General features: G+C 34.8%; 2 protein-coding genes across 2 annotated transcripts in view; one reads left to right on the top strand and one right to left on the bottom strand.

The window, feature by feature from the left end:
• Positions 1 to 1,041: 1,041 nt before the first annotated feature.
• On the top strand, positions 1,042 to 12,153 carry LOC137406642 (alpha-N-acetylgalactosaminidase-like). The gene is made up of 8 exons (XM_068093247.1): positions 1,042 to 1,248; positions 1,909 to 2,083; positions 2,712 to 2,886; positions 4,853 to 4,935; positions 8,386 to 8,547; positions 8,858 to 9,055; positions 9,807 to 9,969; positions 11,802 to 12,153. The coding sequence occupies exons 1-8, from the start codon at positions 1,091 to 1,093 to the stop codon at positions 11,912 to 11,914; spliced, it is 1,227 nt and encodes a 408-aa protein (XP_067949348.1). The 5' UTR covers positions 1,042 to 1,090; the 3' UTR covers positions 11,915 to 12,153.
• The window catches only part of LOC137407258 (telomerase protein component 1-like), a 48,656-nt gene continuing 48,159 nt past the window's right edge, over positions 12,059 to 12,555 (bottom strand). Inside the window, exon 49 of the mRNA XM_068093866.1 lies at positions 12,059 to 12,386. Coding sequence (XP_067949967.1) covers positions 12,243 to 12,386 — 144 coding nt within the window. The 3' untranslated portion in view covers positions 12,059 to 12,242. The remainder of the gene's footprint in view (positions 12,387 to 12,555) is intronic.

The following is a 12,555-nucleotide window of genomic DNA, read 5'->3' as shown; positions in this document are numbered from 1 at the left end:
GTATTAGAGAAGCTTGGAGGCTCTCCAATACGACATGAAACCTTGGAATCATATCGTGCATTGATTAGGTACTAAACTAGTCTAGGAATTAACCAGCATTACTAGCCTTCGCCTACCTTGTGCAGTTATTTTTAGTTATGGCCAGTTATAGCTAACATCATTTCCATCAAGTATTTGCGTATAGAAGTTATATGCCTTTTTTGAAAAAGAAAGATGACTCCCGCTTTTTACGTTAACAACTACATGCGCAATATGTACATGTACACGTATTCTTCTCTTCCAACCTATTGATGTTCGGTGTCGTGTACCAGCCAGAGGGATGCGATAACTCTTACACGATGAAGCTCATCATCGTTAGCGGACATATAAGCATAATAAGCATTTATTATAGGCTCTAAATTTTGCAAATATACATTAATATACAAATATACATGTATCGTGAAGCTGTTTTATCGCACTTTATGTAATGGTTTGGTAATGGTAGTTTTCTTCATGTTTACGTTGGTATGACTTAACTAAACCCATAGACAGATAAACCCATAGATATATAGGTTTATATATCTATGACTAAACCCCTTGACGTGCGCTAGACGTAATAAAATTTTAAAGCATTTTGTGTGATACAATATTTGGTGTTTATTCACTTGATTGTAGGCGTGTCCGAGTTCGTTCAAATTGTGCCATGTTGTTGACAGATGCGCCTCCCCTTGAACTCATGTATTTACTCTGGTGTCGGTTTTCTTTTTGAACAAAATGAATAATACCAGTATATGTGTTTGTGCGGTTTTTGCATATTTGTTCTTTTTTGGCAACATCACCGATATTGTCAAGCATACGTTATGTTTCATATAAAACCCATTTGATTTTTTCCTCTGATGTGATAAACTGTAACCGTAGATATTTTGTAGGTGTTTAGTTTGATAATATATTTTAATTGTTTGCTTTATAACTGTTTAAACTCGGTTAGGTATTTGATCACTTATTTGAAACGTTGCTTGCGTGATTGTGTTTTTAGTCGTCATATAACATTGCTATACAAAAAAATGTTGCTTATGTTTATTGCTTATTTACTATTTAGACTCTGAATAAAATGGTGTTACGTTTGATGCCACTGCTTTTGCTTGCTCTTTCTAAACCAACTTTCTCACTTGACAATGGTTTGGCACTCACCCCTCCTATGGGCTGGATGGCGTGGGAAAGATTTCGTTGTAACACAGATTGTCTCAATGATCCCGACAATTGCATCAGGTAATCATTTTTAAAATGATTAGGCTGCTTACATAGACCAACTTTTTCAATCGCATGATTTGCCTCCGATTTCTGTTTTGTAAAATTGAAAGGTTATTGTACGAATAGAATTCTACTTTACTAGATAAATACTTGTGATATTAATAGTATTGTGTAAGATTAGTGAAATTTCATATAGTGAGAGAAAATCTTCCTTGTTACGTTCACAAATACACGTCAATCAGCTACAACACAGACTGTTTTTGTTGTGCCATATACGGAATGTATGACAAATGTAGTTTAGTTATGGCCTTTCAAGCACCCTAAATAAAAAGGACTCCGAGAATCATTGACTGTTAGCTAGTAGCAGCTGCATATCCATACAAAATACAAATCAACATTTTGAATTCATTTATACATGGAGTTATTTGCTACGTGAATGAATTCATCTGCTACATTGTGTTGTTGCTTTGCTGCCACCTTTTATGCTTGCATGACTTGTTGTAAATGCCAGATTATGGTTCATGCATTGTTGGCGTTTGAGTTGGTGTCAGCTATATATCTACCAAAATTTCACAGTGTGCCAAACATTTCATTTCAACTATTTAAATGAAAGGAAGTATTATAAAAATGACACATTTCACATACAACCACAATAGATTTGTCTCCATTATGTTTCAGCGAAAAACTGATAAAAGCAATGGCTGACAAGATAGTACAAGGTGGCTATAAGGATGCCGGCTATCAATATGTCAGCATAGATGACTGCTGGCTAGCAAAAGAGCGCGATAGTAACGGCAAACTTCAGCCAGATGCTGCCCGATTTCCAAGTGGCATCGCTGCCCTAGCTGCATATGTAAGCAGTCATCCAATTTCTTTTTAAAGATGTCTGTCTTTTCTGGACTCATGAAGAACTTTGTGTGTCGAACTCAGTTGCACAGTTTATTGTGCAACTGAGTTTCACACAATATTTTTGCAATTGTGCAAAAATACTCTACTTTTTCATACTGTTACTGGACAATAATTCTATGACATTGTTGGTGACATGATCAGAGTGTGCTTTACTGCAAAGGTACGAATGCGTGAATAAACTCAATAATGGTTTGGTAGTGTGTGCGCGCACGAACCTGCGCGAACCTGTTCATATGTAATTGTTAGTGTGCACTAAATTGCCAAAAAATATTAGCATATGTTTTTAGTAAGTTTGAGAAGTCTTGCAAACTTCTCAAACTTCACTATAGACTCTAATGAAGCTTGAATTTTGGTTTGTTTTTGTTGAAATCACATTCTCTAATTTACTCTACACACTAATTACTTACGCACTAGTCACTTACACACTTAGTAACTTACACACTAGCCACTTTTTGTGAAAGAGGTTTAGGAAGTAGATCTTTTGGTGAGTACAGTGGGCTAAAAAACGTTAGGGGTGATGGAACGTACTGCATGATCGGAGTAGCTAGAAATTGTTCAATCTTTTTTGACAGATACATAATTTAGGACTCAAGTTTGGTATTTATGAAGACATTGGCACAAAAACCTGTGCTGGTTATCCTGGCAGTTATGCAAACCTTGAAACAGATGCGCAGACATTCGCTGACTGGGGAGTGGACATGCTTAAATTGGATGGCTGTTATGCTAATGCCAGTTACTATGCATACGGTGAGTGTATCGCAACTCTAAACAGAAAAGTAAAATGTGGCTCTTGCTTGTAGCCATTGCATCTGAGGTGACAAGCATGTTTGTTCCATGGTTGTGACCTCATAGCGTGTGACCTCATGTTTGTAGTGGGGTGTAACAGAGATAGAAAAGAGTGATAATAGCAGGGATCGCTAAACATATTATGGAAATGTTTACTTTTCCATATCCATAAACATAAATATTTCCATAATTTTATGGAAATGGATATGGAAATTTTATTTTAGAAATATGGAAATGTTATGGAAATGGAAATAATATGGAAATGAATTATGGAAATGTTATGGAAATGGAAAAAATATGGAAATGAATTATGGAAATGTTATGGAAACGGAAATAATATGGAAATAAATTATGGAAATGTTATGGAAATGGAAAAAACTATGGAAATGAATTATGGAAATGTTATGAAAATGGAAATAATATGGAAATAAATTATGGAAATGTTATGGAAATGGAAAAAAATATGGAAATGACTTATGGAAATGGAAATAGTATGGAAATGAATTATGGAAATATTATGGAAATGGAAATAATATGGAAATAAATTATGGAAAGGGTGTGGAAATGGAAATAATATGGAAATTATGGAAATGAATTATGGAAATTTTATGGAAATGGAAATAATATAGAATTGAATTATGGAAATTGTAACATACACGTAATCCAAGATATAAACAGAGGGGAGTTATATTGTATAGACTAGGCTACATGAATAGACAATGGTAATACACAAACAGCTAACATCAGTGGTATTACAGAAACTATTAAAGGGGTCTGGAAGAAACTAACTCAAATTGTCTCTTGCTCGGCTACATGTATAGACAATGGTAACACACAAACCCAGCTAACATCCATGGTATTACAGAAACTATTAAAGTGGTCTGGAAGAAATTAACTCAAATTGTCTCTGGACTTGGCTACATGTACGGACAATGGTAACACACAAACCCAGCTAACATCAGTGGTCTTACAGAAACTATTAAGGGAGTCTGAAAGAAACTCTCAAAACATCTCAAATCGTCTCTGGCTTAGTTATAGGCAATGGTAGCATACAGTTTTGATGTTGCCTGGACCCTAAATAAAGTATATTAGCAAGCAAATATCATATTCATATTATGTATAAATTAATCACATATTCGGGAAGAGTTGACGATTGCACACATACACACGCTCATTTGACACGCAAGCGCGCACACATACGTACACACCAGGGATCGCTAAACATTTTATGGAAATGTTTACTTTTCCATTTCCATAAACATAAATATTTCCATAATTTTTATGGAATTGGATATGGAAATTTTATTTTAGAAATATGGAAATGTTATATAAATGGAAAAAATATGGAAATGAATTATGGAAATGTTATGGAAATGGAAAAAATATGGAAATGTTATGGAAATGGAAATAATATGGAAAGGAATTATGGAAATATTATGGAAATGGAAATAATATGGAAATAAATTATGGAAATGTTATGGAAATGGAAATAATATGGAAATGAATTATGGAAATGTTATGGAAATGGAAATAATATGGAAATAGATTATGGAAATGTTATGGAAATGGAAATAATATGAAAATGAATTATGGAAATGTTATGGAAATGGAAATAATATGGAAATAGATTATGGAAATGTTATGGAAATGGAAATAATATGAAAATGAATTATGGAAATGTTATAGAAATGGAAATTGTGACAAACACGTAATCCCTGGATAATAGTTGAGTAATAAGAGCAGCAAATTAGGTAGAGTGTCACAAGCTAGCACTAAAGTTTGTTACATGTTTGTGCAATTATCAGGTGCTTGAAAGGGAACTATAATAATTTAGAATATAGACACTTTAAGTACTTTTTATCCGATTATCTCTTTCATATAAGATTTCATGCCTTCTACTCACACCAATTACATGGTATGAATTCAGGATACCCGGCAATGTCAAAGGCCCTGAACAAAACTGGACGACCAATAATGTACTCTTGCAGCTGGCCAGCATATATCCAAACTGTGAGTTATTTAGATATTTTAGTACCTTAAACCCTTATCTGTGTAGATGTTGTTAGCTTGTTATTATAACTGTTGATTCGTTTTTGGTCCACGATCGTATCTGAATTTAACTCATTTTGTGATTTGTTTCGTATGTTGGTGCAAATACTTCATTTAATTCGTTTTACAGCCCAAAGACCTTCAAGTAATTACATAGATAATTTAACAAATGCTTTCTATAAGGATGTAAAAACTAGATTCCTAGAAACAAACTAAATAGAGTAATAGTCGCTAGAAATAAAAAGGTTTTTATGGTCAGGTTGTCTTTACGTTAGAGTTGGCTGTACAGGTGTGTAGCTTTGGTGTCACAGGAGATCCAGGAGATACAGGAGATGGGTGGTGCATAGGCTAATGGTGGTGTATGGTCAGATTGTCTTTACGTTAGAGTTGGCTGTATAGGGGTGTAGCTTTGGTGTCACAGGAGATACAGGAGATGGACGGTGCATAGGCTAATGGTGGTGTATGGTCAGATTATCTTTACGTTAGAGTTGGCTGTACAGGGGTGTAGCTTTGGTGTCACAGGAGATACAGGAGATACAGGAGATGGGTGGTGCATAGGCTAATGGTGGTGTATGGTCAGGTTGTCTTTACGTTAGAGATGGCTGTATAGGGATGTAGCTTCGGTGTCACAGGAGATACAGGAGATGGGTGGTGCATAGGTAATGGTGGTGTATGGTCAGGTTGTCTTTACGTTAGAGTTGGCTGTATAGGGGTGTAGCTTTGGTGTCACAGGAGATACAGGAGATGGGTGGTGCATAGGTAATGGTAGTGTATGGTCAGGTTGTCTTTACGTTAGAGTTGGCTGTATAGGGGTGTAGCTTTGGTGTCACAGGAGATACAGGAGATGGGTGGTGCATAGGTAATGGTGGTGTATGGTCAGGTTGTCTTTACGTTAGAGTTGGCTGTATAGGGGTGTAGCTTTGGTGTCACAGGAGATACAGGAGATGGGTGGTGCATAGTCTAATGGTAGGGATAAAGATACAGAGCTTGTCTAACCTACATAAACTTTAAATTAACTTAGGGATATCTTTGATATTTTATATGCTGTGTTTTATATGTAGTATTTTATATGCTGTGTTTTATATGTAGTATTTTATATGCTGTGTTTTATATGTGGTATTCTATATGCTGTGTTTTATATGTGGTATTTTATATGCTGTGTTTTATATGTGGTATTTTATATGCTGTGTTTTATATGCTGTGTTTTATATGCTGTGTTTTATATGTGGTATTCTATATGCTGTGTTTTATATGCTGTGTTTTATATGTGGTATTTTATATGCTGTGTTTTATATGTGGTATTTTATATGCTGTGTTTTATATGTGGTATTTTATATGCTGTGTTTTATATGCTGTGTTTTATATGCTGTGTTTTATATGCTGTGTTTTATATGCTGTGTTTTATATGCTGTGTTTTATATGCTGTGTTTTATATGTGGTATTTTATATGCTGTGTTTTATATGTGGTATTTTATATGCTGTGTTTTATATGTGGTATTTTATATGCTGTGTTTTATATGTGGTATTCTATATGCTGTGTTTTATATGTGGTATTTTATATGCTGTGTTTTATATGTGGTATTTTATATGCTGTGTTTTATATGTGGTATTCTATATGCTGTGTTTTATATGTGGTATTTTATATGCTGTGTTTTATTTTGGTATTTTATATGCTGTGTTTTATATGTGGTATTTTATATGCTGTGTTTTATATGCTGTGTTTTATATGCTATGTTTTATATGCTGTGTTTTATATGCTGTGTTTTATATGCTGTGTTTTATATGCTGTGTTTTATATGTGGTATTCTATATGCTGTGTTTTATATGTGGTATTCTATATGCTGTGTTTTATATGCTGTGTTTTATATGTGGTATTTTATATGCTGTGTTTTATATGTGGTATTTTATATGCTGTGTTTTATATGTGGTATTTTATATGCTGTGTTTTATATGTGGTATTCTATATGCTGTGTTTTATATGTGGTATTTTATATGCTGTGTTTTATATGTGGTATTTTATATGCTGTGTTTTATATGTGGTATTCTATATGCTGTGTTTTATATGCTGTGTTTTATATGTGGTATTTTATATGCTGTGTTTTATATGTGGTATTCTATATGCTGTGTTTTATATGTGGTATTTTATATGCTGTGTTTTATATGTGGTATTTTATATGCTGTGTTTTATATGTGGTATTTTATATGCTGTGTTTTATATGCTGTGTTTTATATGCTGTGTTTTATATGCTGTGTTTTATATGTGGTATTCTATATGCTGTGTTTTATATGTGGTATTCTATATGTGGTATTTTATATGCTGTGTTTTATATGTGGTATTCTATATGCTGTGTTTTATATGTGGTATTTTATATGCTGTGTTTTATATGTGGTATTTTATATGCTGTGTTTTATATGTGGTATTTTATATGCTGTGTTTTATATGTGGTATTCTATATGCTGTGTTTTATATGTGGTATTCTATATGTGGTATTTTATATGCTGTGTTTTATATGTGGTATTCTATATGCTGTGTTTTATATGTGGTATTCTATATGCTGTGTTTTATATGTGGTATTTTATATGCTGTGTTTTATATGTGGTATTCTATATGCTGTGTTTTATATGTGGTATTCTATATGCTGTGTTTTATATGTGGTATTTTATATGCTGTGTTTTATATGTGGTATTTTATATGCTGTGTTTTATATGTGGTATTTTATATGCTGTGTTTTATATGTGGTATTCTATATGCTGTGTTTTATATGTGGTATTTTATATGCTGTTTTTTATATGTGGTATTTTATATGCTGTGTTTTATATGTGGTATTTTATATGCTGTGTTTTATATGTGGTATTCTATATGCTGTGTTTTATATGTGGTATTTTATATGCTGTATTTTTTCACATTTTGTTTTAGACATCACCTAGTATATCTTAGCTAGTATCAGCTAGTACATCTTAGCTATAAACTCTCATCGGTTATCAGGGAGCACCTGGGTGTCCTGATGGGTTCTATCAACTTTAGACCTCAACAGAGCTGTTCCAGTCATAACGCCTCTCCATTTTCACTGGCTTCAGACTGTCATTTTGTTCACATTTTCATTTTATTCTCGATAATTACTTGACGACCTCGGAGATTTTTTTAATGACATAATCCGAAGATGTTTGCTTGCGTTTTGTAATTTCTTGCTTAGTTCTAAAAAAGCATTGTCTTTGTTATTTTCATCATTTACTCTAGTTTCCTTGGAATCGATGGCTTTAAATTTAAAAAAGAAAGGTTTAATACTCTTTCAACACCATGTAAAGCAGAACTGCGAAAGTGCGCATTTATTGGTTTACAAAACTGCATTGTTTTTGGAACAGATGTGCTATTGTATTTCTGACTTATAGAGACATGTTTGTAAATTTTAGCCGCCCTATGATACGATTGCCAAGTACTGCAACATTTGGAGAAATTATGGAGACATACAGGATAACTGGAGCAGCGTATACTCGATTATAGATCACTATGGCAACAATACCGACAAATTCGCTGAGATAGCTGGTCCTGGGCAATACAACGATCCTGATGAGGTGTGACTAGTTATCACTACTTTGTTTTGTTTCTGCCTAAAAGTTGAGTTCTAGAGAAAAGTTTTGTCACAAATAACCAAATTATATTTGTTTCACAATCGGCCTCTGAGCGTTTCCATGATTTTATTTTGTTTGTGTTAATCATTAGTTATGGCAAAGTTTTGGGTTCTATTATAATATGGCCAGAAGCCTATCAGAAAGATTTCTGCTTGTTCTCTGCAATATCTTTGGTTTGTGATCTCGGGCAGTTAAACTTTGCATTATTCTGAGATATTAAAGGCATATTCTGTACATCTCTGCCTATTTACAGCTAATCATTGGGGACTTTGGCATAACTTATGATCAGTGGCGTGCACAAATGGCTCTCTGGGCTATATACGCATCACCTCTGATCATGTCAGTTGACCTTAGGAACATAGACCCCTCCGCCGCAAAAATTCTTCTTAACCGAAATGTCATCGCTGTCAATCAAGACCCTCTTGGCAAGCAAGGCAGGAGAGTTTTCAAGGTATATCTTAGCTACAAACTCTCATTGGTTATCAGAGAGCACCTGGGTGTCCTGGTGGGCTTTCCTATCAACTTTAGAACTCAACAGAGCTGTTCCAGTTATAACACTGTTGGTTATTTTCATTTGAAGTGTATCTGCTGGGGTGAAGCGAGGCATGGCATCTATGCTTTTACGCTAAAAAAATATTTTGGGTTTCATTCACTGTTTCTGGTACGATGTGCAGGTTTGAAGAGAGATCATGAGACACATGTCTGTTTGGTTCAGTGATGAAAGAAACGGTTGAGTATAGCTATAATAGGTAGGACTAAGGAGGGAGCATACGACTCTCATGAAAATACGGAGATATTCATTGAAACATTTGCTAAGATATGTTAATGGAGCCTGAAGCAAGCAGTATTATTACTCACCCTTGTATCTCTTACCTGCACAGGGAAAGGTTATAGAGACATCCATAAGGAGCTGAAAGAAAACTATATGGCTGTAACAGATGCAATACATTGCATCGGCGCTTTATCTTAGCAAAAAGCTTTTGGGTTTTATTTACTGTTCCTAATACGATATGTAAGTAGGATCTAATATCTTCAGAAACATGTTTAGCTGAGAGATTTCAGGAAATGAAGGTTAAGGGAAGCTATAATAGGAAGCAATAAGAAGAAAATAGTCTTCCTTCATAGAACTATGGAGAAACTGTACTGATAGATGAAATCAGCAGTTTTATTACTCCCACCTACTGTATTTCTCATGTGCACAGGGAACGATCATAGAGACGTACATCAGGGAACTGAAAGGTAACTCCATGGCTGTGGCGCTACTTAGGACGACAGATGGTCCCACCCCAGTAAAGATCAACAGGTCACTAGAAGATTTAGGGCTATCTGTTGCTACCAGCTATGACTGCTATGAAGTTTTCGAAGGTGAGTATTGTATCCAACTATGTATGAGTTTTTATGTTTCAGAGACGTTACGAACAGCAAATGACGCACACCCATTGAAGATATAACTTGCATACTCGTGTAGCTTTAGACAGACTAGTACATTCGCCAGTCTTGTGTACTTTGAGAGATCGTCATGAGTAATCAGTATATCGGGAACTATCCAGTTTATTGTTAGGAGTACTGAGTGGTGTAATAGCAGCGCGCGTGCGTTTCAATTGTGCACCCTGGGTGTGATTTCCGTGCGAGGCAATCTTTTTTTCTAAAGCTCTTCTCTAGTTCGATAAAACATAATATTTATCAGGGGCGCGTATAAACGTTATGACTTTTAAACCAAATGGTCTATAAAATATATTTTAATACCAAATTAATCATCCCAAAATTTTACATTAGCCAAAACCATGAAAAACACCACATATGCGTTGCAGAATGAGAACGAACACTTTTTCAGCCATTTTCAAAAAGACCACGAGCACGTTCGAGTTGGACGATTAAACAATATTATTAGTTTATGGCATTCTTAGTACCTATAAAATATGAGTAATAACTTTCATTAGTATTATTGTTCAATAACAAACGTTCACCTAAAGTTTATATATCTGAAATTAGCAAAAATTTGTAGCTTTAATGCGTCTAGCATGACTTGTCATTGCTAAAAATAAATTGCTTTAAAAAAGATTTTACAAAGCAAAACTACGCTCAGAATGGGTTAGTAACATATTTTTATTGACTCAATGTGTGCAGATAATGGATTCCTTTTGTTTAAATACAGATGTGATAAAGTAATTTAGTGGTGCACTGGTCAGAGCGCTGGACCATTAATCGGCATACCTGAGTTCAGATCCCGCACGAGGCAGCTTTGTTCCTGATACTCTTGGTGTGGCTTCAGATGGTCACTGTTTATAGTATAGATTATTTTATTAATTGGATACCTCCAGTTCCTTGTTACATATGCAGCATGCACATATCCGACAAACTTGAATTCTACCCCCTTACAGTTATAGGAAAATTATGATAGCTTGCTTACGATTAATAATGTGCAGCAGGATGTGTTAGCAACTATTTATTGAGACTATTTTGACTGTAGGTACCTATGTCTTTACAACACATCATTGAAATATGTAGTCTGAGATTGATTGTAGGTACCTATGTCTTTACGACACATCATTGAAATATGTAGTCTGAGATTGATTGTAGGTACCTATGTCTTTACGACACATTATTGAAATATGTAGTCTGAGATTGATTGTAAGTACCTGTGTCTTTACAACACATCATTGAAATATGTAGTCTGAGATGTACATCCGTGTTAATGTTCATCACGTGTTAGCAACTATTCATTGAGAACAACAGATCATTTGTGAACATTTGAGAACATGTATTATACAACACATCATTTGAAAAATGTAGTCTGAGATTGTCATCTATTTTAAATAATCGTATGCGGCGACGGCAGATCACTCACCACATAGCAAACATTTTTATTAAACAAATCATAAAAACGTTATTAAAGTCTTATGATTGATTATTGTCAAAAGTGGCATGTAGAGGATCACTTCAAATTTTAGGGTGCGAGCAAGCTGTAACTTTTAATCTACCAAAGAATAGATATTTCACATGCGTGGCTAGAAGGGTACGTGTAGAAAATCTGAAAGTTCCTAAAGCTGTTTGCAAAACTACATAGGAGTCATAATCTATGATCCCTGACATTCTATAATCTCAGCTAAGAGCCTTCTATAAGCATATTCATTCCTGTAGTTATCAGTTGATAGATAAGAGTGCTGCCAATTCACATCGTCTAACATTTATTACAGGCAGTTTCATAGGCACTCTGAGTCCCAAGGATGATGTATCTGTATGGCTCAATCCCAGTGGGGGTGTCTACTTCATGCTCTGCCACCCAAACCCCTCTCCCAGCAATATTTAGGCATGAGAGCACTCGGGTGTAATCTTTGTCGATTCTTATCTTTAGTGCATTTACTGTACATTCCAGTGAAATTTACAATATAGGGACACTTTGTCGCCTGCTGGTTATATCAGACAGTATGCTCGATTTTCAGCTGTCATCGTGCAAGGCTCAAGTCATATTTTTATTGTTAAACTCTGTCGTTCACTAGATGAGTAGATTGTTTACATAAAATAAAGATTACTGATGATTGCTTTTGATTAGGATTGTCAACTTTGAAGATAGAAAAATAAATCAATTGATCGAACAGAAATAGCAATTACTACGGTAGATAGTCAGTCTTCTACCATTAGAGATGGAAATCAAGTCTGTGTACCCCACCAAGAACGTCTCCACAATACACTTCATATACAGGTCTGTTAGCTTGTAGGTTGTTGACCCCACTGCATGATAAGCTGGTAACTGGAGCCAAGGCTATATGCTTGCTCAGCAGCTGTAATACAATATAGATTTTAGGAAAGAATGTCACATTGCAGCACCGTTGAAAGCATTAATAGTTGTTCATAGAACACTGAAATGGATTTAGTTTTCGTTTACAGTAACATCATAGAACAATCGACCAAGCATGGCCGTCGGTAGATCAGTTAGAATGTAAATGCGCT

The sequence above is a fragment of the Watersipora subatra genome, chromosome 10 (genome assembly GCF_963576615.1).
Source record: "Watersipora subatra chromosome 10, tzWatSuba1.1, whole genome shotgun sequence".
NCBI classification, from domain to species: domain Eukaryota; kingdom Metazoa; phylum Bryozoa; class Gymnolaemata; order Cheilostomatida; family Watersiporidae; genus Watersipora; species Watersipora subatra.
The sequence above is the reverse complement of the archived record's forward strand: the minus strand, read 5'-3'. Positions and strand labels throughout refer to the sequence as shown.

Coding starts and splice junctions, on each gene's coding strand:
- LOC137406642 (XM_068093247.1), top strand. CDS start 1,091: ATGGTGTTACGTTTGATGCCACTGCTTTTGCTTGCTCTTTCTAAACCA. Junction 2,887..4,852: donor TGCCAGTTACTATGCATACG/GTGAGTGTATCG, acceptor GTATGAATTCAG/GATACCCGGCAATGTCAAAG. Junction 8,548..8,857: donor AATACAACGATCCTGATGAG/GTGTGACTAGTT, acceptor GCCTATTTACAG/CTAATCATTGGGGACTTTGG.